Here is a 26,327-nt window from a genome sequence, read left to right as displayed (position 1 = left end):
CAATATTCAGAGAGAAAGAAACTCGCAAATTTGCCATTGTATAAAGTCGCAGATTTGCGACTTTATAAAGTGACAAATTTGCAAGAACAAAACTCGTAAATTCGCGAGTTAAAAAGTGGCAGATTTGCAAGAAAAAAACTCAGAAACTTACGAGAAATACACGTAACGTAGCTATAGTCAAATGTGAGGATTCGTTGGTGGTTAATGGGACACTGTTTATAAAATAAAAAGGCAGGATGGAGACTGTTTCATTCTTAATTTAAACTTTACTCGTCATACACGGCAGCTAGAGCGAACACTTCCTGATCCCCTATCAGCTGACTAGAGCTAACCAATCAGAAGCTAGCATACTTTAAGGTAAATGCAAGTGAATGACGGAGAGCAGCAGATTCGACACATCAACTTAACTACTTGTACAAAAAATTACCAAAATGTATGAATGTGGAAATAATAATTCTGGAAACATAAATGTACAAGTAAATATACATTTTAACAAATTAACTTAAATGTTTGATCCTCAGGGCGGCACGGTAGTTGACTGGTTAGCACGTCCGCCTCCTAGTGCAGTGGACGTGAGATTGAGTCCGGGCTTCGGCCTTCCTGGGTGGAGTTTGTATGTTCTCCCCGTGCTTGTGTGGGTTTTTTTCCGGGTACTTTTTTTTTTTTTTCCCACTTTCAAGAACTTGAAAACAAGTTTTCCCCTCGCAGAAGAGCTCTTGGGTAGGCGTTGACATTTCAGTGGGTGGAAACGACGATGTCGTGACGCAGTTAAGACAGAGCATTTGCATGCCACACGCAGCTTCGCTATTCCGATTGAAGTGTTTACATGACTCTCGTTCGGAATGACAAAAGGAATAGACCTCCCATGTAATTCCGAATGAAATTCCATTCAGATTCAGCCTTTTCTTTCCGATTGAGGTGTTTGTATGGAGCATTTTCATTCCGTTTGGCCGTTCGGATTCATTTTAATCGGAATACATGGTTCCATGTAAACCCGGCTGAGTCCCCCCCTACCCCCTGTTTTTGCCCAACACATTCTAAACAGCCTGGTCCAGGGTTGGGGAATCCTGGTCCAGAGAGTAAAAACCCTGTCACAGATTGGCTTTAGACACAGGTGCAAATACTCAACTGGCAGGTAAACAAGCTCATAGAAGCACCTGTTGAGTAGAAGCACCTGTGGCTAAAGTCAAACTGTTTCAGGGTTGCTCTCTCTGGTCCTGGATTCCCCAACCCTGCTGGTCCCACATATGTATTCATTCATGTAACATGTGGTTTTAATTGACATTTTTTTCCCCTCAATATTTCTAATAAGCGCTGGTACTATCTGACTTATCTTCTTATGGCTTGAGATCATGCAGACACCCATTCAATCTGCTTAAGAATAATGACAACAGCATTGATTGTTTAGAGGAAACCTTCAGGCCATGTTTATTTATTTGGATGGCTACTGCTTTGTGCCAAATGTTCTGTGCACTTACTTTTCCTTCACTTCTGCTTCCTCTGCTTGGTTTTGATAACATGTCAGACTATTCTTTTATTGATTTCTTCACGTTATGATTTTTTTTAAACATAATAGTTTGATGTAGTATTTGTATTAGGGATGGGCATCTGACTAAATATAATGGGTCAAATAAATGGGAAATTAGTTGAAATGCCTGTGTTGCATCGATCAGCATAATACCGAGTGGAGGGCTGCCATTACTGTCATCTTTGGTGATGTAGCTGGGACATACTGCATTAGAAAAAGTTTGGCTCAGTTGATCAACCAATCAAGGGGAAAAAAACAGGGAATGGACCGTCATAAATAAAAACACAGTATTCAGTCTCAGAAAACATTTAAAAGAGTGAATTCACAGATTGAGACTGAGAAACAGTGTAGTACTGAATTGTGAAGATTGAATGTTGCGCAAAAATTACGTGTGGTAATTACACGGCCCATTTGTACCACTGCAACACACAGTTAGCTGGCTAGCTATGCATGTATTCTGAAAAATTCATCTTCCCTGATGCCAACAATTTGCAGAACAGCTCAATGTCATTATTTATTATTCTCAAATGTTATGTAATTTGTGGTATTCAGGCTACCATAATCTGATGAAATGGAAAGCATTGCGGGTCTATAACTAACAGGAGGCATGTGCTTAAATGTCCATCATGTAATGTGAGTCACTGGCTGAATAACGTGTGTGGCTGTGTTTAACAAATGGTTAACTTTCTCTGAAGTGTCTCTATGTGGACCTACGCACCGACACAACACCAAGCGAGACAGTGACATATTGGACAAGCCCGCGGCGTCCGGAAGCCTGTTAGCCTGAGAGCTAAATAGTGGCTAGCACCTCTTGTCCCAGTGGAAAAGCTTCTTGACAACTCTGTGGGATATATTGATGGCTCAAACATACTGTATAAGGAAGTGTTGACCTTGAAAAGTTGCTAGATGTAAAAATGTATTTTAATGGCTAGCTAGTTTCGTTTCGACACATTCAACTGGCAGGCTAAAAGTGTCTGAGAGTTGAAAGAAGTGCTTGATATTTAATTATTTTGAAGGCTCATATAAACTTTTTTTTTTTTTTTTTACTCAGGCGAAGGCTTGTTAAAAACTTTTCTCTGTGGTGTGGAATTTATTAGACATTTTTATTTTCACTTTACAGAATCTTTAAAGATCCTTATAAGCAGCAACAAATGAGCTGTTGAGCAAAACAAAAAAAAATCTGGACTCAAAAGTTGAATTGCCTCACATAGAAATCTGGTAATGTGGCATGTGTGTGTTTGGGTGTATTGTGCCTGATCAAGTTTAAAGCATTTATATGGCTAATTTTGCATCACTAAAAGCTCAGTAATGGTTTACATAAAGATCTGTAGGTAAGGTTTCTAAATGCGCCAAGGGTACATATAAGCATTCTACTTGGAAATGATATGGCCCAGACACAGATGGCTTCAGGCTATGGAGTACTTTGGCATCTGCTTATGCCCTTTCAGTAAAAACAGCAAACATTGCAATTACCAGCTGATTGTACCGGTGCATTATGTCACAATAACTATGGTTTCTTAAAATGAGCCTGCAGAGGAATGTAGTCTGATGTTGACATACTGACTGAGTGCCCTGGATTTTCCTCCTTGACTGATGACCATGACACCATAGCAAAGACAGTGTACTAAAAAGGACAAAAGACCCACACTGTCTGTTATCTGTACCGTCTGGCATTCCAGTTTCATGGTGGGGATGAACAAGCTGTTACAATACATTGAACCGAGCCAGACATGAGAGCTTGACATCTGCTAGATAGCATCAGAACACATTCTTTCCATTTCGTTGCATTACGTGCACTCACAATGCATCCACCCTGCGGCAAGATACGATTATCCAGTTTTCACCGCTCATTACACATTCACCACTGACTCAGTGAACTCATTGTTGCTCCTCTACTTCAATCCGGACGGATCTGAAGTGAGAAGCAGATAGTAGTTATTGTTCCCTTACCTTAAGCCATCGTCTCTCTTGCTCTTTAATCAAGTGAAGTCTGATTTATTCAGATGTATGGATCCCCCCCTACCTGGCACTCGCTAAAAGTTATTCATGATTCTTAAGCCTTACAGCCAACAGGAACAATCTACATCCATTCATCCATTTTCTCTGCTGATTGTCCTCATTTGGGTCGCAGTCAAGATGGAGTCTATCACAGATGACTTTAAGTACCCAAGCAAGCACGGAGAGAACGTTATAACTTTACACAGACCTTAGCCGAGATTTGGAGACAGAAACCCTTGAATGTGAGCCGCTCATCTACCATGCTGCCTAATTAATGTATTAAACGTCAATCTGTCACTAACGGACTGTCCATCAGTACTTTTTTCTGATGAATGACCTGAAACCTAATCAATCCCAGCCATTTTCACTGAAGCAACCCCCTTTGCTCCTGGCTATTTTGACTGATTTTGCAAGACCCACAGAATAGTTTGTTCTATTGCTGTAAAAACATGGCACCTACCAAAAGAAAGATTAGAGTCTCTTCTTTCATCAAGAAAAAAATATATTTGTATCTGTTTCCATTTTGCAACACTTAGCATTAGAATATTGCTAAGTTTCACCATTATTCGCAAACCTGTTGAAAACACTGGGGAAAAGAGCTTGTTGTAACATGGCCCTGGTTGATCTCTTATACTGTGCTGCCATCTGCTGGTCGTTTCTTGTAATAATACCATTGCTTTAAGCGACCTCTTCAGGTCAGAGGCTTCATCACAGTATGCTCTAGCACAGGCTTCACCAATTCCGGTCCTTGAGGTCCAGAGTCCAACAGGTTTTAGATGTTTCCGCCTACCAACACACCTGATACTAAAGATCAGAATCATTATTAGGCATGCTGATGAGCTGATTATATGAAGCAGGTGTGCTAGTGGGCGGAAACATCTAAAAACGGAATTGGGGAACCTTGCTCTAGCATAAAGAAACCCCCATAAAAACACATACATATGTTTTTGGGACCATGACATTATTTAAAATAGAACGTTTTTATATGTTTTGGGGAGCAAATGAGTTAAAAACAAAAAAAGGCAGACTAACCACTGACGGAAGTAGGTTTTCATCTATCAGTGTAATTGTCACTAACTGGGTCAAGTACCAACGGATTTCTAATTCATTCACTGACAGACGGCCATTTTGTTGACAATTTACGACTGATGGAATCCCACTTTTGTCTGTCAGTCCAAAAATAGAGTTGGCAAAATTATGGCGGACGTGTGTAATTTCGAGAGTAGAGTAAAATAAAATGACAGACTGACGATTATAATTTGATTCAGCTTGAAAAAAATGACAGAATGTATACCAGGACGCTGACGAATGACACATCAGAAAAAAATTGTAAATTGCCTACCTAGTGTTTTAAAAAAAAAAATTGTGCTGTTAGGACCGCATCTTGTATTCGTTCAGCCGCATATAGATGAAGGAAATAGTGACAGCTTTGGCCCAGATGAGCAGATGGAGATGGTTTGTCAGCGAAACCCACAGGGAAAGCTAGACTCCCGCCTATTCTCTTCTCTCTCATGCTTCATATCGCTGGTAGCTCTTGACCACCGCAGGCTGAGGAGGTGGCCTTCTCCGCCTGTTTTCCCTGTAGCCCCAAGGCAAAGTGAGAGAAATAGCCATCTGTGATTTGCCCAACTGGGAGCTGCCTGCCACAATGGGCCTGGGGAAAGATAAGAAACAATAAATCCTCCTGAGAACAGTCATGCATCTCTAGATATCTGCTTGAACAGCGCTTTGACAAATGTATGGCTTTGGTTTGTCAACACTCTTTGTCATGTCTTGCTAATAACACACATAAAAGCTAGAGGTTCATTCCTCAAAGCTCACCTTAAGCAATAAGCAACTTTGCCATCTAGCCATTAATTTGAGTCTTAGGATAATGCCGCCGTCAGAATTAGAAATATTTTATTGTTAAGCACTTGAATATGATGCCGCTGCGGTAAAAAATAATTATAATAATTGATTTACAACAGTATGCTCTCTTTGCTCCAGTCTGTTTGCCACTCCTGATGAGTAAACAGCCCTTCAGTCATGTGGCTTTACTTGCTGAGATGTTTTTGTGAGGTGGTGGCACCCTCTGCTGCTAGGTAAGGAGAATACTTGAAATTGTGGAGGACTCCCTTCTAGAATGTGCTTTAACATAGCAGCTCTCCTTTCACATTTGATGCTCAGAGTCAGACCGTGGCACTTTTGTAAAACTGTCCTCTTCCTAATTGGCTTCACTAGGCTCAGTCGAGCTTTTCCCATTTCCATTTCAGGACAAAGCAAGCGTGACTGATCCGATGATCATTAGCTGTAACGCAAAACAGGACAATTGACATAAAAAAATAACCACAAATTGTCCGTTTTTTTAAACGCCATTCTCAGAACAAAGCCACAAATCCATGAACCGAGAATGATACCAGGGTTTAGCCAACAAGCCAACATGAGTTATCTTTGTACTTGCTTTAATGAACGGCACAGTGGCAGACACATACTGATAGACGCTGGAAGATGCTGTCTCAGTGTCTTATTACAGTATCGCAGAGCCAATTTGCTGTGATGTTCCCTGAATCAGGGGACCCGGTGGGCGATAATGAAGCTAAAATTACTCGAGCTTATTATCCAGTGACACATTACAACCTAGCAGGGATGTCTCCAAACAAGTGCCAAGCACACAAGCATTTATCCTGTGAAAAATGTGCCACACTGCAGGGAAACAGCCATGTTAGAGGAGGGAGATGAAGCGCCTTATGAGGAAGTGTGCATGTGCATGCGTGACATGCAAGACCCTCTTCAGTATAAAGTCACCCTAACATACTTTAATGAGTAAAAACATGTAGCCAGCCAGGGATTTGTTTTTTCCAATGTTGCAGAACATTCATTATCAAAATGTGTGAAGGGGTTACATAAAATTTGTTTACACCTTTAATTAGCACAAAGGAACTTTTCAACCTTAATTCAAAAAAAAAAATTCTGAATTACATAGGTACACTGTTTCTACTAAAGTATCATGCAAAAAATATACGTCCTCAATGTTAAATGTCGAGGTTAATCCAATTGGATTTTACACAGCAAAATTAAAACTGGTGGATGCTGATGAACTGCAGCCAAACCCCCCGCCCCCTTTTTTCCCCCCAGAGAATTGCTAGAGGAATTTAAGCATGATGCTGCTGTTGAAAATATCACTTTAATGGGTTTATAGAGAAGATCAAAAGTCCCATCCCATTTTGTTTTATTTACTTTTCTTTAAAAATATAAAGCAACACTAAGGAACTTTCAGTTTATATTGATTATGGCAGCGCCATATGGACAAAAGCGGTATTGTTATGCATAAAGGGTGACCACATTTCCTATGAGGACAAGTGCATTGAATCGTTTTTTAGCTCGCTCCAATTAGTGAAAGCCTGACCAAAGTTGATCCTAGACTATCCTTTCATCCGGGGTAGCTTTTGACGTATGCCATAAAGCAGTAAGCACATTTGTAGTTTTTTGTGTGACAGTGTTCCTACCATCCTCCTCAAAGTTGCTTAAGAGTTTGTTGTATAATCAGGGTTTTTCCTGTGTACAAATTTCAGAGGCGGCCACCTCCACCTAATTTGCTCGCCACCTCCAGCCTGAGCCACTGATATTGCTCAACACAGCGCTCCAGCTGTGTTGATTGAACTCAGCAGGAATGCATTTTAACTGCAGTTGCAGTGTTGTGCCATTATGGAGGCGCTATATGAACAGTAGTGCACCGGAAAGACCTGAAGCAACACCCAAAGAAACAGCTTTCTTTCTTCTTTTTAATTTTTTTTTTTAAACTTTAATGTACCGAAGAAGAAACATATCATGGAGCAACCATTGTGCACAGTTGTGAGGCAGAGGTGGCGCGCTCCAGCCATCGCCAGAGTCATAAAAACACAGTACATACAATAAACATAACAGTGTTTTACAACAATACTGAACTACATTTACAATTTAATATGTACTAGTAGATGAATTTTTAATGATTGTAGTTATAAAAAAAAAAAAGGCAACAATTAATGGCAACTTTGTATTCATATAATTTCTCATTTCTAGTCCCTGATCGTAAAATGGCTGGAGGAGGGCGGCTCATAATGGTATCGATCACCACAGAGAGTACCGATACCTTAAAATAAGACTGGTATTGGCACCAATATCGATACCTATTATCGGTAGTCACCCATCATAGTCAGGGTGATACCACCTCTGCCTCAATTTGAGCCAGGAAAAACCCTGGTTAATGTTCTAATAATGTTTATAATGGTTAATTAAAACCAATATTTCTCCTTTTCCACATTATCATGAAAGGCTTCCACTAAAAGTCACTAGGCTGTAACACTGATTCATTACAAGCCACTTTTAGTTTCTCAACACAGGCACATAAATGTTTGATATTGAAGGTTTATATGGTTGTAATGATTCATCTTTATTACTTAACTAAATTTACTTGTTTTTATGTTGAAACCCACTTTCCTTTAAGAGAGCAATCCTCATTATGTTGAACATGTTTTTTTTTTTTATAGCTTTCTGTAAAAGTGAGGCTCTCCTATATTAACTCATTTACTCACAGCCATTTTCACTGAAGCAACCTCCTTTGCTCTGGGCTGTTTTACTGGATTTTGATGATTTTTTGTTCTATTAAGAGCTGTCAAACGATTCTTTTTTTTTAAATCAGATTAATCACACCTTAGAATTTTGATTAATTACGATTAAACGCTTAGTTAAAAAGGCTTTATTTTAATCAACATTATTTGCCCGCCACATTTGAAGAGCACTTGTTATGTGTTAATTATTTGGACATTTAATGTTATGAGGAGGTCTTCAACATATACAAATATTCTGAACGTCATGCGCAAATGCTTTACTTGAATGCATGCACTTATGTTTATTGCTCAAACACAACCTGTGTTGCCTTTAACATAACCATCCACTGTCAAGATAAAGGATCATCTGCGCTCAAAATTAATAGTGTAATTAATCTGCGTTAATACATGATTGATGTGATAATTTTTTCGTGATTAATTAATCAGTTAACGCTTTAACTTTGACAGCACTAGTTCTATTGCTAAAAAACATGAAACCTATCAAAAGAAAGATTAGTCTCTTCTTTCTTTAGGAAAACAAAGTATATTTGTATCTATTTCTATTTTGCAACAATAAGCATTAGAATATAGCTTCATCATTATTCACAAATCTGTTGAAAACACTGGCAATAAGACCTTGTAGCAACACGGCCTTAGCTGGTCTCTTATACTCTGTTGCCACCTGCTGGCCGTTTTTTATAATAACTCACATTGCTTTAAGCGACCTCGTCAGATCAGAAGTTGCATCAAAAAATAAATTAAAAAAATAAATATATAAATACATTTTGGGGAGTGAAGGACAAAGCATTAAAAAACATATTTATATGTTTTTGGGTTTGAATGAGTTAATATCGGATTTTAATACATTTTAATATCCTTTTATTCTGATATTTGTTCCGGTGACCTGTTCAGCTCCTTTGATGCCATTATTCTCCCTCTGCTGTGTCTTTTCACTTGCCTCCAGCTGTACAATACACTTGCACTCAAGACGGTTAAAAGAAATGATAAGAAGTAACTCGGCAGCTCAAAGTGAAATGCAGGTCAGGGATCATACAGAGTTCACGTTTGTGTCTATATTAAGTTTGTTATGACTTGCTTGTAAGTAAATTATGCAAGAACAATGTGTGACAGAGGTCACAAAAGATATCATTTTATCTCCTTTTCACACATGATTCTTCCTTCAAGGCTGCACAAGTAGTTCTTAGGTTACAATCAATGCTATGCACTCTTCACCTTAGTGATGATGTTGCTATGGAGCATGGATAATGGTATGCAGTCTTTTTAAGACATTTGTTGAGTTCCTAATGGAGTCATTTGAAAATAAGCGCCGCGTGGGCTGCAGTAATGGACATTAATGAACAGATGTGTTTCTGTATTACTATAATGAACAATAAAGCTTGGAGGTAACTACTATGAGGTCCAAAACTGTCTCATCCCTTGTCACGGACAAAATGTCTCATATGGGTTCAAAGATGGGGATTCATGATCACCCTCAAAACTGCTCCAAGCACAGTTCTACAACTAGTTTGTACAATAATTGATGTGCACGTAAGGTCACTACAGACATTTGGGGTCTGCCAGGTTGGAACCATGATGCCACCCATGCGGAGGAAAGGGTTACGGGTGTCAATGGGGTCATCAGGTGGGCATCTTCATTCAATTAATTGGCCCATACAACCTCCAGACGGCTCATCTGCAACATCTGGTATCCCAGATGTGGACCCCCTCTGCTTTAAAGGTTTCGACGTTGCACCTTCACGCACAAAATGTATCACAGGTGCAGGATAGGATGACAGAGGAAGAGCATAGTTGCAACACTTTTGTTTGAGATTCATTGGGATATATATATATATATATATATATATATATATGTATATATACATATATATATATATTTTTTTTTTACATATAATTTTTTGATGGCATATATTTAGACTTAATACTAGACTGAATACTGCCTTACCCTTAACGGTCCATGATTGAAATAATGGTGTATTTGGCATTTGCCTCTAAAGTGTTTTATAATTTGCTGATATACCATTGATAATTGTTGCTTACATTTTATATTAATTGAGGATTATTGGTCTTGATGGTTGACATTGTGAATATAAATTGTTCCATCATCTCTAATTTATCACTGTCTGTGTTCATAAAATAAGAAATTGGAATATGTAAAGACCAGTTATGCCTCCAAAATAATAACTGCAAAGCCCAGCTGGATTTTGCAGAACAGCAGGTCAGAATGTTATATTTTTTTTCAGTCTTCATTCCACCCACTCAAGCCCTCATTTATTTATTATATTTGTGTGTTCTTTCATCCAGCCAGTATGTTCAACATTACCCTCAGTGATGTGCTGCGGCTTCAAGAAAAAAGAGCAATTTAGATTTCTTAATCAGGTGTTAAGAGATAATTAATATCAAATTAGTAGTTGGCAAATATTGGCTTAACCACAGGTGACTTATACTATATTGTCTCCCAGATCATCGTGTAAAAGCATGTCCCCCCCACATTGATTCTTTATTCAATTAAACTATAGTGGATTAATAGAGAAGTACACATTGTTTTGGCTTTTTGTTTCCTAAAATAGAGTATTTTTTAAATGTGGTGGTGACAAGTACGAGTGAAACAGAGCAGGCTATTACTGTATAACAGATAGTTTTATGGTAATATTACTGATAAATGTGGCCATTCGAGAAGGAGTAATGTTAATTAAGGCAACGCTAACATAACTAAAGTGACATTAAAATGACTGTAATGTATGGTGGTACTGGTTTCAAACATAATTTACACCCTGGCGGTCGTGGCTCAGGGTGTAGAGACGGTCATTCAGTAACCAGAAGGTCGGCTGTTCGATCTCGCTCTTCCCAAGTCATGTGTCGTTGTGTCCTTGGGCAAGGCACTTCACACACATTACTTCCAGTGCTACTCACACTGGTGTATGGAAGGTGCGAACGTTTGGTGGTGGTTGGTGGGGCCGTAGGCGCACACTTGCAGCCACGCTTCCGTCAGCCTGCCCCAGGGCTGCTGTGGCTACTTAAGTAGCTTACCGCCACCACAGTGTGGATGTGTGAGCGCACGGATAATGCAACCACTGTGGAGCGTCTTTGAGTATCTGATTAGATAGAAAAGCGCTATATAAATCCAATGCATTATTATTAGGATATTAATGTCACTTTTTCCTAAACTTTCCAGATTTTCCCTGAAGCATACTACGCAAATCGACCTGACTTAAGGCATGTAATATATGCCAGATGCATTGTGGCACTTTCTGCTACTCATGTAAAACAGCCACCCCCAAACTCCAGGATTACTTAAAGCATCATGATATGACGGCTATACATAAAACTGCAATATAAAAAAAAACGGGATTAACAAATATCAAAACATTCTATTTTAAAAATTGCCATCGTCCCAAAAACGTATTTATATGTTTGTTTGTTTTTTTATTTTTATGCTAGAGCATACAGAAGGCTTTGATGCAGCCTCTGACATGAGGTCACTTAAAGCAATGGTACTTATTACAAAAATGGACAGCAGGTGGCAGCAGAGTATAAGAGTTTAACAAGCTCTTTTCCCCAGTGTTTTCAACAGGTTTGTGAATAATGATGAAACTTAGCTATATTTTAACGCTAATTGCTGCAAAACGGAAACAGATACAAATATACTATTTTTTCTCTAATCTTTATTTTGGGTAGGTTCCATGTTTTTTATAGCAATAGAACAGAATATTCTGTGGGCCTTGCAAAATCAGTCAAAATCCAGTAAAACAGCCGGGAGCGAAGGGGGTTGCTTCAGTCAAAATGGCTGGGAGTGAATGAGTTAAAGAAAGTAGCACATAAAACACTTAACTATAAAAGTTACCAAAAAACTAATGGGCATGGCATGGCTGTTTTTCTTTGTTTTTACTTTTTTGGGGGAGAAAACTACAGCGTGACAGTCTCTATAGACTGTGTGTGTTATGAATTAAAAAGAGGAACAAAGTCATTAACATGAAATTGATGTTGTGATTAGTTCCACTTGTTTGCCCCGAGTTATTTTCCTATGACTGCGTTTTTTCTTCCTGTTTTACTATTATTCATTCCTTGTACATGCCTATGTCCTGGTTCACATCTACGAGCCATCCTTTTTCTTACCCCCCACCCTCTCCGTCCACCGCTTGTCCCGTCTGTAAGCAATTAGTCTATGTTTATATCTGTTTCCTGCTTTCATCTGGTTCAGCCAGTCAATGCGGGGACAGCCGGGGTTCTGGACCATTTCCCCCAGCAGTGAAGAAGAGAGGGCAAATGCATGCAAAGACATTCAAGGAGGACGAAGGTGAACTAAAACATCGCATAGTTGGCACGGCCTCATCCATCTGAAAGTCATTGAATTATGGAAAGATTTCAAGTGCTGTGCAGCCATTTTCACCTCTTCAACCAGACCCCTGTTGAAACAGCCTGCTGAGTTAGTCTCGAAATGGGTTCCAAATTGAGTCACGGTTTGTGTGTGTGTTTTAGTATGTGTCTGAATGTGCATGTGCATACACCTGTTTTATACCCCTGCGGACCTTTTCAAGGTCGGATGCACATAAACACACTACATCATAGTATGCTTCCCTCATGAGTTGCTCGACCAAAAACAATTCCTTAATAATTCCCAGACTGTAAAAACATGGGAATACATTAAAGAACTACCAAACTCCCATTCAGCCAATCATTATGACTCATCCCCTCCTGAAGAAGAACAGTAAAAAAAAAAAAATGCTGATCTAATGAAAACAGCTTCAATTATCTAATAGTTTACATTAATTATTAGGTCGCGATGAATATGGATTTTTTTTTTTTAGGTTGATACCAATTCTGATGTTTGTCAGAATGAAGTTCCAATAACCAATTGATTAGGAGATTAATTAAAGCATATACTAATGAATAAAATAACTTTTGTCCCTTAACACTTACAACAAAAGGTGTGAATTACAGGGAGAACATTTGACTGATTTACAATATTTGTCCTTTAGTTTTTAATAGATTGAAAAATCAGCAAAAATCTGCCATTTATTCCCCTGACCCCCCCCCCCCAAAATGTTTGTATTTCATTATCTTTGTCTTATGTTTTAATGTGTTAATAGATACAGTATATACAGTGTGTGTGTGTGCGTGCGTGTAAGTGTGTGTGTGTATATACACACATACACACACACGCGCGCACACACAAATACACATTTATATACATACACACATATATGCACTGATTGTAACAGTGTTAAAAAGGAATTATTTAGATCATGCTACTGAAAGAACAGACCACAATATACCACAAAGTATGACCGTTAAATATGGTAATAAGATTTCATACACTTACAAACACTGCTGTATTCGTTAAAATGCAGTACAGTACATGAAACAGTTCACAGCGAATCGTATCTCTTGCTACGTATAGTCAAGTCATCGCCTCACACTTACACAACATTCATAAACTAACTTCCTCATCATCCGCTGCATCCTTTTGCCAATGGCCAACTGGAACTGTACCCTCATCCTCTCTATGCACAATTACGATTAACAAAGGCTACCTGTGTACTCCAGCAACAATCAGTGGTTGCATGTGAGACAATCTCCAGTGTGCGGGGGCTAATGTTATTTCCTGGCCGTGGCCTAGATGGGAAGCATATTATCTGGCCATCAGCGAGAGTCGGCTTCATCACTAATATCTGTTTGTGTGTAGTGAGCAGGAAATAGCCTTTGTGCTAGCGGCCAATACAGCCTGCGGAGCGGAAGAGACAACATGCACTGTGTCGTGCCATGTTAGGCTGCTTACCTCTCAGTGTGTGCCGAGCAGAGACAAGAAAGAAGACATGATCAGTTCATGTAAACACTTTTCTTCACTTACTAAAAATGCTTCATAGTAAGGTTGGCCGAGATGGTGCTCAACCGCTAAAAACAGAAAATGCAGCTATTGCGAAATAACAATCCACATTATTTTTTTCTTTTCTTTTTTCTGGAGAGCTCAGTATTGTTCATTCGGTAATTTTACCGATTTGACATGTCATCATCATTGCTCTCTTTTTTTTATTATTATTTTTTTGTAATTAATTTTGTATGTGGGTGAGCATGTGTATGTGCGTGTGAGTGTGTATTCATTAGTTCACCTAAAACCTATTAAACCTATTTAGGTTAAAATATTCTATATACGTAGGCCATGTTTCTATAAATTTTGATATTTGGTTCTTATTTGAGGCAGATATTTTTTTCCATTAAAATGTGATTTATGAGGAGGTTAGACCATTGGTCGATATTCAGAGTTTGTTTATTTTTCCAGTTAACAAGATTTTTTTTTTTTGCGATAGTAAGGGCTACAAGTGTAGATTGAAATTGTTTATGTGGTAAATTAGTTGTTGTTAGGTCACCTAGCAAACACACGTTTGGAGATAAAGGTATCCTACAGTCCAAGATAGTGGAAAGTTTTTCTTAGACTTTAGTCCAGAAATTCATAACCAGAGTGCATAACCATAAAGCATGAAAATAAGTGTCTGTAGTGTTTTGTAAACACTGGAGACAAATGTCGGAGTCAGAGAGTCCCATTTTCTTCATCATATATTGAGTAATGTATGTTCTATGAATAATTTTATATTGGATACGTTGTAAATTTGTGTGTTTTGTCATTTTAAATACGTTTTCACAAACTTGAATCCAAAAGTCAGATTCCGGAGCTATAGACAAGTCTGTCTCCCATTTCGAGATGGGTAAAGACATTTTATCAGTATATGAAAGTAACTTATATATTTGTGAGAGTTTTTTTGTTGTTGTCGGAGAAAGCTTGGTAATATCTTTAGCTAAAACAATCCAATTCTAATTTAAAGAGATTTGAAACATTTAATGGAATTTTTTCATGATTAATTTCAGCTGTTGCCAAATGTGCAATCTGGAGCAGATCAGATGAAACTTTGCTGTTACAGGTTCTGAGCCAACATTCACATTTTCAGTGGAATTGTAATGTTTTGTGTATATTAATTTTATTTTGAGTTGTCTGTTGCTGCATGGATGGTGGCTGAATAATTAGCACATCTGCCTCACTGTTCCTAACTTGTGAGTTCAAATCAGGGCTCTGGCCTGATTTGGCAATTAGTCTCTGATCGGGAAACAAGTCAGCACCAGACCACCAGTCTCCCGTGGTTGATGATTGGCTGCTGGTCTCCATACATATAACTGGTTAGGGGTGTGAATTGCCTAGTACCTTGCGAATCGATCTGTATCACGATTCATAGGTCATTCAATTCTGTACCGATTAATCCCGAGACCAATCTATAAATCAATTATTGCAATTTTTCTTTTTTCTTTCTTTTTTTACTCACATTTAGAAAATACTGATCAGTAAACTTGTACATGTACACTGTAAGATTTGTATGAAAATGTACTTCAGGTTGCAATCGGTTTCAGGTTTGAACAGCATTGAAATCAAATTTTAAGGCTTAATGTTAATATAACATTCTTCCATGCTTAAAGTGTGAACCCTAACCCTAATTAATACATATTGTTGAATATTTCCATGAAAAATGTATCTTTAAAAATCGATTCGGCTTCGAACATATTTAATCGATACAAGAATTGTGCGCTGTAATCGCAATATTGTCAAATCTTTTTTTTTTTTTTTAAGACCCTTACAACTGATCATCATTGCCAGGTGTTTGATGCTGCTCGGTGGCGCAGTTGATAAAGTGCATTGTCCAGCAACTAGGAGGTTGCAGGTTCCAACCCCACCTCTGACTACATTGCAAATATGTCCATGGCTTTTATGCTAAGTGACATACATGTATACCAACTGACTATCATATCAGGAAATGGATTATAATTTTTCAGCATTTTGTCTAGTTAGTAAACAGCTTGTTTTATCCAAAACTCTTGCCAAGAATTTCGGGAAAAAAGAAGCCAACAGAGGCTAGAATGAAAATATCACCTCCTACATGGCCTACAGTAGCTCTGGCAGGGTAAATATTGCTACACAGGTTCAGTTTCCTCCCTAGCCTTTCCTTTGTTTGTTCTTATTTCTTACATTATATTATTTAAGCCTTTTTGCGCAGACTTTGTAAGACCCTGAAAGCTTTAAAGATTAAATCAGTTTATAAGATCTTTTCAAAAATGAAAGGCCTCTCTAGTGTCTCCATCTTTCTCTGCTTTTGTGATAGCAAATTAGATCATATAAAGCAAGACACTGGTGCCTGATACGGTTGAACATTTGTGTTGCTGTAGCTGGAAGTGTCAAGGATCTCTGCGTGTTGTTGTTTTAAGCACAAGATGTGTGAGATGCTTGCCATTGCCCGTGTCGTACACAAGCATGTGCATTTGTAACTCTAGTGTTACGCAAACAGATACATTTCCACACTAAATAGACATGGATGCATTAACTTCAGTCTACTTTATATGCATGAGATTCCAGGACATCTGAAGCTTTTACATTGCTTTGCATATGCGGGACGGAAACAGAGACTGTTAAACCACAGGCAACATTTGCAAAAAATGTTTTTTATTTTTTTACTGAGTTCTTTACCAAGTGTAACCCTTGAGCCATCTTAATTTTCATCCCTACTGTATTGAGTAGTAGTAGTAACATGAAGTGATATTTGTTTCCTAGAAAAAAAAAAGTCATGGGAATGAAGTTTCACCTTTAACAAATGATACTCGACTACATCCTGACTATTGTCGAGGTGCTTTGTCAAGATGAGCATAAGACCGGAGCCGACCACAATACGCCCACACTGCATAAAATGTTCCTGTAGCTGCAAGGTCAGCGCAAGAACACTTAACTCCCCCCCCCCCTTTTTCTTATCTATTAACGTCAGAATTATTTACATTATAAGCAACTTTGTTATATTTTATGAATCATCCGGCATTGTCTTGCATTCAAATTTTACAACTAATTGCAAATTCTGGGGTATTGATGCTTTTTTCCCCTTCTATTTATGTATGCCTAGATCATAGGGATTATTGTAGCTGAAGTTTATGTGTATGTATAATAACTACTTAATCTTCAGTAACTACTGTATCTTCTGTGGTGGTTGGTTATAATTTCATGAAAATGTCAGTTTTCAGGCGGAGTGCATCGTGTTACCGCAACCGGTAGACGGCGGACTGCTCTCAAGTCGATCGCGAGGGGTGTAGGGAATAAAGTTAGGGGTTCTGTGTGAACGTGTTATTGTTATATATATATATATATATATTTTTTTTTTTTTTTAGGAAAAAGTAGTTTTGCATACCTAAAATTAGGTCCTGAGCTGTGCTGGTGGCCCAGAACTTCAGCTCACCGGTAAAGTTTGCATTGCCGAACTGGAGGGTGTGGGTTTGATCCCCACTTGCCCCAGTTAACAAAATAATAATAATGAATTAATAATAATAATACTTAAAGGTTGGGCTTACAAATTTTTGGGCATTATTCATTTGTCAAGGCTTCAAAAGAGAGTCATGTTTTTTGCTTTATTTTCTACCGATAATACGTTAAAATAGTTATAACCAGAGCTATTTATAGATAGAGTTTGGCCAATTCTGTTTTCAGCAGGGTAACAGGATGGCGTCCATTTGTCATGTGACCAGCAGTTGACCAATCACAGCGTGGCTAACCACAGCATGATTGGTCCACTGCTGGTCACATGACAAATGGATGCCATCTTGTTACCCTGCCGAAAAACAGAGTTGGCCAAACTCGCTCTATATATGGCTCTGGTTATAATGTATGGCCTTTTTGAGTAAACATTTAGTATCATATAAGTACCTCAAGGCCCAGGTGTCTTTTTTGGTCATGAAAATATAGTCACCCTAGCTAAATATTATATTTTAGGTGATGAGTATGAGAGTTTGTTATTTTAACAGTTTTCATGCTTTATCTGTAAAACTTAAATTGTTTCGCTCCTAGTTGAAAGCAAGATAAGTGAGTTGGCTGACTGACTGAGTATTAGCTGGCAGCTGACCGGCTGTGAGAAGATCAATTGAATCTGCCAGGCAAGAAGCTGACTTTGGTTTGTTATTAGGCCGCTTATCGGCTAATTTGCTGAGAATGAGTTGGATGGAGACTGCGGTTGGTAGCTTTCTTGCGGAATGGATGTCAGATGGCCAGACGTTAACTGGCTGGTAAATTAGTGCTGTAAAAGACTGAAGAGGCCCATTAGGGCTCTGAGATCTGCAGACTTAGGTCAGTTAGTGAAATGTAAACATGGTGAAGCTGCAATTAGCTGTTATGCTGCAAACAAATGAAATAGCTTGCCAACAGAAGTAAAGTCAGCCCTGAGTGTAAATACTTTTAAATCCAACAAAACATTGCTTTTTTTCCCTATACCTTTGATCACGGTCTTCTAAACATTTTTAAATCATGTTTGTTCTTGTAAATTTGTAATTGGAATTTTTGTAAGCTACTTTTGTTTTCTCTGCTTTGCTCCCGAATGACTGTTGTGTTTGTTGATACTTGTAGATGTTGTCTGCGCATTGTGTTGCCTTATAAAACTGCCTTGCCATGTAGTGTAAAGTTTATCTGTGTTTATTGGATCACACATTGGCTATTTCTTAAAAGTCACATGGCTTTATTATAGAAGGCTACATGGCTCATGCAAATGCGTGTTGTATTTGCTGCATTTTAGTCCTGACCATTATTAATACTATAGTTGAATTGCAAGCACACGGAGACCTTAACAACTAGCATTGAAGAACACAGAACAAGTCTGAAGTTGGGAGGCAAAATACGGAGCGCTAAATTATTCTGTTTTATTTGTGTGTATGCTCAGATGTTCACTTGTTTTGGAGTTTATGGTGGATAATGTAAGATTTTAAGTATTTATGTTGTTACAAATTGGATGGACTGTGCCATTTTGATTCTGGTGCTGTACTACTCAAATGATAAAAGCTCAAAATAAATTATTCAATCTGCACCCTTAATGAGCTGTACTTTGGTTCTTTCTTTTTTAATATACATATGCCACCTGATATCTAATGACATAAAAGTACCATTCTGAGTAACTAATCGACTGACTAGTAGCTATCACACAAATGAAAATGTCAAAGCAAAACCTCTCAAGTTGTTAAATTTCTTCTTGGTCAAGGTTGTTTGTAGAGTTCTTGAAAATATTTGAAGCTTTATTATGAAGCATGAACTCCATTTAATGAGAAAACAATGCAACGGAATTCGACTGAGCATTTTGTCGACGCTGTCAGAGTGCGTTTGTCTCGTGGAAGTGTTGCTCCTTCGGGTTGAGACCAGCAAAAGAGGCTACTTTTGTCTCTTGAAAAAATAAGAACAGCTCTTCACAAAAAAACACCGCATTGTGATAGAGAAAAGGGTTAAACCAAGTCAAACTGATGGAGTTTAACAGCATTAGAACAGCCAAGGCAGAAAAATGCTAATAGTATTGACATGAAGCAGATTTTAAAAAGAGGGAGAAGACATTGAGGGAGGTCGGAGGAGGTCGGAGATCTAGCCGTCAGAGTTTGTGCAGTCAGAAGGCAAACATTCACCTCTGCTGGCATCTGCCACCACGACTGAATCGTATCTGTGGAGCTCTTCTGTCAGTCATCCAAGCCTGCCACACAAATGCACACAAACACCCCCTCACACACACACACAAGACGAGGAAAGAGGAGAAACAAAATCAGGCGTTGAGGCTTGAAGTCGGACACAGTGAGATAGAGCAAGCATAAGGAGCAGCAGCAATACTGCACGGCACAGTCAACGTTTGCATTTGGAAGCGATTTTCTCTCTGGATATTCAATCACTCAGTTACACTGGAGAGAAGGATGATCAAGTCCAGTTGGTTCTATGTCAAGTTCAAATATAACGAGAAGGTAAGTCCATATGTTCCCTTTCCCCCTTTTTATGCCTCATAACTTTGAGCTCACAGTTTCTTCGCAATTATGGATCCTTCTACTATTAAAGGCTCGTAAAAATGTTGAAAGATGTAGTCAAGCGTGGATAGTGTGTCAAGAATTTCTTTGATCTTTGTCGGTGTCTGTTTATTCTTAGCAAAGATTTGTAGGCCAGTGGTGAAGTGGAAATTAAAAACATTCTTTGTGTTACTCCACCCTTGGGAACAGTAACTCTTGGGTGCCGACAGTGCTTTTTTTTCTCCATTTACATATTTTCAAAAGAATGTTTATTTAAACATTACACAACTTTTTGCATTTATATGGAAATGTGTGTTTTTTAAGACATACACACAAAACTATAAAAATTGTCAATGCAATATTTTAAATTATATAGAACTTGGAATAACTTAGACCAGGGATAGGCAAGTTCAGTTCTAGAGAGCCGCAGTCCTGCATGTTTTCGGTGTCTCCTGCCTCCAACCCAGGTGTTACAAATCATCAGCTCATAATTACTTTCTGCAGGAGCCTCTCAGCTGTGTTCGAGGAGGGAGACATCAAAAACATGCAGGACTGCGAACTTGCCTACCCCTGACTTAGACCACTAATTTAAAATCCCTAACCTAAATTTTAAGTAGGACTTGAAAAATTGTGTATTGTTTGCAAAAGATGTGATCACTGTAGTTCCATATCTCATCTAATCTGTTGTTACAGCTGATAAATCATTAATACAGTTAGTGATTCATTTGTCTGAACTCAATAGCTTTTGCGCTGGAATTTAGTCTGATGAGAGACAAGCCCTCAATAGCGACTGTCTTTGGTGTATTGATGTCATTACGTTGGGACAGCCACTAGGCTTTGCTAATGATGAGGATGGCTACGGTCGCCGTTATCTTAAGCCTGTTACCCAGTCATGTAGCCACGGAGGCCGCTTCCAGCGACTATCAAGTTAGTCAGTGAGCTGTCATTAATCTCATCTGCTGCTCATGCCGCAGATCTCTTGTAACATGACTAGCGGTTTTGGTCATGACCCCATCCACTCATTCAATTAGCCTCTTAGCATCATTCATCTGCCATGCAGTACCGATAAAGCTTCTTTTTTTTTATCAAACATTTTAAGGTGGACCTCTGCTTGCTATTGTCAAGGGGTAAAGTTTGGGGGAGGACCCAAATGCAGGAAAGCAGCGCAAGGAGGCAGAGGTCATGGACAAAAAAGGAATTTAATTATTCAAAACAAAAGCGAACTCCAAATGGCAGTAAAACAAAACGTGGGGGGAACAACAAGGCAAAAACGGGCAGCATGACATGAGGGGAAAAGACAATGAACCAACACAGACAGAGGGGAGACAGGAGACTAAATACACAGATGCTAATGACACAACAAGACACACCTGGGGCAAGACACAAGTGGCTGAGGGCACTGATTGGTTCACACGAGGAAGGGCAGGATTACACACTTAACAAGACCAAGGGAGAACACACAAGGAAAACAGAACCCAAACATGACAGCTATGAATCATGCCTGACTTAACAAAGTTAAAGTAAGATATTTGGTTTGGTGGAAAAAATTAGACTTGACTTAGTCATTGTTTTACTAAGTGTGTGTTATGAGATTCTTTGTTTTTGTCTAATACATATCTTGTAACGGAACCATTTTTGTAAGGATGGTCAGCAGATGATTTTTTTTACACAAGATTCCACTGCCAAAGCAGAGATGTCACATTTAAGAGAAACTCAGCTAAGTAACGAGTTGGAAGACAAGTCAACGCAACCATGACAACAGTACAAGTGCTTGCTGGCAGTTTGTGGTGTAAAAGTACAGGATGGAGCTCAGTGCCATGTTGCCATTCCTTCCAATAACTGCGTATCTCTCCCATCTGGCTTAAATTAAGTAGAAAACATTTTCAGTCACATTTGAGCACAATAAGCACATTTGCTTTTCTGTATTTCATTCTTTATGTTCAGTTCAGAAGTGACAATTCTCGGTTTACAAATCAATAGACAGCAGCATGTTTAGTTGCGCCTTGAACGAACCTATATACAGTACTTCGCCAACACATACCTTAACGAAAGTGATGTAAAAACTAGGATATTATTTTGCTATGGAATCACAAAACAAATGTTTATATATTAAAACGGACCCAGCAGCATGTGTTCCTCCAAAAATGACAATTTTTGTATTCCTTCTTCAAGGTGGCCATTTCTGGTTTTCCCCCACACTTCCCAGTCAAAATACTAAAATGTGTCTACATGTTATAAGGGTCTGAATGTTTCAGAGGAGAAGGAACGTTTATGTAGCCATCTGCTTCTACTGCTCTAAGCTGTCTGGCCTCAGGAGCAGCCAGTCTGTGTAATTGTGTGTGATTGACAGGCACGCTTTCAGCATTATGCCAATAGGAAGTGACCTTAAACAAGCACTGCCATTTCTGACTGAATGCTTGTCTTTCCTGTTGGCCTTTCCTCCCTCACTCGCTGAAGGGAAAGGGTGAAAGGGGCTCAAAGCCGGGTGGCTTCTGGGTTAAGAACTCAGGGTCACCGTGTCTAGGGAAAGAGTAATTGCTATCACTGTGTGTGGGCTTATGTGCTAAAGTGAGGGGGCATGAGAGTGAGGGTGTCTGGAAGGTTGGTTACATTCCTCTGAGTGGAACAATAACATTGCAGTCCTGCTCGCAGCTCTTTATCCTCTTAAGTTGGTGCCAAGACCCCCAGTGTGCCAACTCTGCAGTTGCAGACCCATGAAGGGCGACCATCGACCTGATTCACACTGGACTAATTTAATCAAAGGCATACCGAGAACTGGCTTGTCCTGTATTCAGAGAACTCCATGGCTATTGTAAATGATGCTCTGTGTGTACGTTTTATTCTTTTGTACATTTCTCGTTGTGACTGACAGGGACTAAGCCCACAGCCAAACAACATTCTCAAAGATCAGTAGTGTGAGAACCCCTTTGATTTTTCCTTAACTTGTTGCATATAATGCTAGAGTTTAATAATTTGACTGACACAATCTTCTCCAAAGTTGGTTATTGGCATATTGGTTGGTCACATGGTTTTATAGCATCACAGAAGCTAGTGAATTTAAATGATTTTAAGCGGTTGAATAGACTGTGACATGAAGTGCAGTCAATTGGGTTAAGGTCAGAATTCTGGTTTCTGAAGGTAACACGTTTACATGCGTGGCGGAAAGAGTTACTCTCGTTTACATGCGCATTTGTGCTCGATAGGAATGACCCATTCGAACCGCTACGCGCGGACAACATAATTACGTAAATATTGTCATTTCCGCTTTTAACCTACTATACGTTCAATAAACGACATTATATTTATGTCACTCACCACGCTGAATGAAGTAGTCGGTTTCATCCTCGCTCCAGAAGTGTGGTTCTTTGCTGCTAGCGTCATGTTTGTTGACAACGGCTTGAGTATTGGTGGGTTACACGCCAGAAGCACTGACTTATATACTTGTATTTACTGTATGTGTATGTAGGCACAAACTGTTGCGTTTTCGCTGTAGAGACACAAAATAAAGTGAAAATGCAGTGGAGAAATCAATGTATGTAAGGGAGACTCCTTTAGCAAGTAGGACGGGGATGCGTATACAAGTCGTGATTCCTTGTGAATCAAATAAGCGAAGAAAAGAAGACGAAGAAAATAGCGAGCATGTCCACAGCAAAAAACATTGCCCCGATCGATCAAGATATTCCGAATGAGTTTATATGAGCAAGAATTCCGGTTATGAAAGGAGTAACCCGGGAGTCTTATTCAGGTTTTTAAAAACCCTTATAAGAGCATATTCGGGTTATTACACGTGTTTACATGGCCTTACAGAACCCGAATATCGCCAACACTCAGGTTTTAAAACGGTTATTGCCTGCATGTAAACATAGTCAATGTGACTTGTCAATCCAGACAAATATAGTATTTGTGACTTAAGACATTACTGAGCAACATGTTCCACATCTGCTGTAGCACCAGCCTTACTTAAAATTGGGTTGAACTTGGAAATTCCAAATGTAAATGTGTTATTTTAGAAGATATACATTAATCAGGACCCAAGAGGTAGCTCTCAGTTTGAAAAAGGTTGGTTACCCCTGAGTCAAAGCAACATGTGCTTAGAACTTGCTCGGCTAACTTTATCTTCGTTGTTGGTGATGGTCATATAATGCATGTTACCAAATCTGTCACACTAAATGACAGGTATCAGCTTTGATACCGATAGCTTTTGTCAAGCATTCTAAATCAGATGCGTTCCCTCATACCAAGCAGGGCTGCAGATTGATGTCTATTTACTGTGACTGACTTTGTTGAAACATAGTGGTTGACTGTAATGACTATAATGACTGCAAGAAGCAAGAGTGTGGGGTGTGAGTTATCATCAAGGGAGATTGATTGCAGTGTTAGATGATGTCAGTGTGAGACATAAGTGTGGACAACTCTTAGTTGGTTTGTTTGAAACAGAAACCCAAGTAGGAGGGTGAAGCTATACAACCCATAGATGTACTGTGCATCTATGCATCTATGCATCTATGCATATTGCCTATTCTGCTCTAGAAAAGACTTGAAGAATAAGAATGTTAGAGATCGATTGCCTCAAGGTGTATAGCTCTAGTGTGAATGTGTTTGACGTTTCAGAGGTTTGTCTCTCAGTAGCTAATGTTATCCTGGCCTACTCAAGAAATAGCATATGTGTTGATCTGCATGAAAGCTTTATCCCTCTGCCAATCCATCCATGCATGAAGGACTTAAATGAGGGTTTATTGGAGCCATTTTAGCCAAGGCAGTTTAAATGATTTATGCCTAAAAGCTGGAGCAGTAAGAGGCTTACAGGACTCTTGACCCTCGGGATGCTTGTCACAAAGCGGGATCCGTCAGTTTTTCCCCCCTCCCCACTCCAGAAACGCTTACTTACCGTACTTTACAGACACATCCAAATTCCTGTGGGGCGCTCCGCAGCTTGCCGAAAGGATTACAGATAAATCCCTGCAAACTCCAGATGTTTTCCCAGGCAGCACACAGCAAGGAAACACAGCCCATCCCCTGTAAACATCTGTCTGACAAAACTTTGACAACAGAGACAACAGAAGCTTAGAAGGAGAAAAGTGGCTTGACGAGTTCGATTTTTTTAGTGTGTTAGATTTGTTTATGAATCACTAAGTGGCTTTGCAAACCATCTTGTGTCTCTGCTTTTGCTGAGCTTTAAAGTGGATGAGTGTAGTCAAGTGTATATCTCAAATATTTGGTGGATTTACAATTGTAGAATTTGTCAAGGCACTGATGCAAGCATTTGCTGAGCTACAGTTACAACTGTTTTTCGACAGATCGCTACACAGTAAATTTTGTAGAGTAAATTTTACTCTGAAAAAGACTATATTCGGTCCCAGTCTAAATAGAGTAAACTTTGTATGCGGAAGAGAGGAAAATATACATATATAAAAGCCTCAACAGTTGAGGAACAATTACAGAACCTTGAGGTTGGGAGACGGCCAACCTAACCACTGACCGATGCCACTCCTACTCTGTGTCAATATATCGCAGGTGTCAAGCGGAATCCTTGCATCTCCATTTATTGTCTCCTTTGGGACACATCAGCAATATGTTAGCTAACAATAAGTGTAGCATAGCTCAAGTGAAAGTGGTAGAGTGGTTGTCTTCCATGCTGAAGGTTGTCGGATCGTTCCTTGAGCGTTTTATGGTTCTTTTGTTTTTAGTATTTTACTCTATCTTCCAAATGTAAAAGTTTACTCTGTTTAGAGTGGGACAAAAGATAGTTTAAAAAAATTAATTTACTATATATATATTATAAAAGTATACTTTGATTGTCCCAGCATCCGCTTTGCTTGCTTACAAGTAGCTTATCAATGGGAATTCTCACACCTCCTTAACCTCCAAAGGTCCCATTATCACGACATCAATATGTTGCACTTCTGCTCTCAGCTAATTGGCATCACATTTTGTTTGACCTCTGGGTCTCTCTGCAATTTATACAGCACACTGAAGTGGAACACATTCCCAGTCAGCCTTTGTTTAAAGGGGTTATGATGAGTAGATTTTTAGACAGAGGGCATTGCCTCGTGGTCTTCAACTTGGTGAGATGAGGTGCTGACCAATGTCTGGATCACTGAATAATTGCAGGCCAGAGAGAACGCAAGAGCAAAAGAGAGAGAGAGCCGTCTGTGTAGCCACTAGGGACAGGCCTGACAGATGGATGCAGCGAATGACTGCATGCCTAGCCGACTGGAAATGCAACTTTCACCCAAACAGACTGTAAGGCGTTCTCCTCTTGTTCAACCATGTTTAATATTGAAAATATGACACTGTCAAATCTTCACAAGTAAAAATTTAAGTTTTATTAGAAGTTTACTTGTACATATTTGGCAAGAATTGCAAGACAATCCAAATGTTTTTTTGTTTTTTTACAT

General features: G+C 39.0%; 1 protein-coding gene across 7 annotated transcripts in view; it reads left to right on the top strand.

Annotated features, from left to right (window-relative positions):
• auts2a (activator of transcription and developmental regulator AUTS2 a) overlaps nucleotides 1–26,327 on the top strand; it is a 385,883-nt gene that overhangs the window by 95,039 nt on the left and 264,517 nt on the right. For 2 of the 7 annotated variants that reach the window (XM_086097996.1, XM_086097995.1), the window contains exon 1: nucleotides 19,740–19,890. The exons of the other annotated variants lie outside the window; for them this stretch is intronic. In XM_086097996.1, the coding sequence (XP_085954122.1) occupies nucleotides 19,843–19,890 (48 nt within the window). In that variant the 5' untranslated portion in view covers nucleotides 19,740–19,842. Of the gene's footprint in view, nucleotides 1–19,739; nucleotides 19,891–26,327 lie in introns of those variants that run through there. 7 annotated transcript variants of the gene reach the window in all.

Source organism: Leptonotus elevatus, chromosome 16 (assembly GCF_054856555.1).
Source record: "Leptonotus elevatus isolate MCC_2025b chromosome 16, RoL_Lele_1.0, whole genome shotgun sequence".
NCBI lineage: Eukaryota > Metazoa > Chordata > Actinopteri > Syngnathiformes > Syngnathidae > Leptonotus > Leptonotus elevatus.
This window is presented reverse-complemented; position numbering and strand designations above follow the sequence as displayed.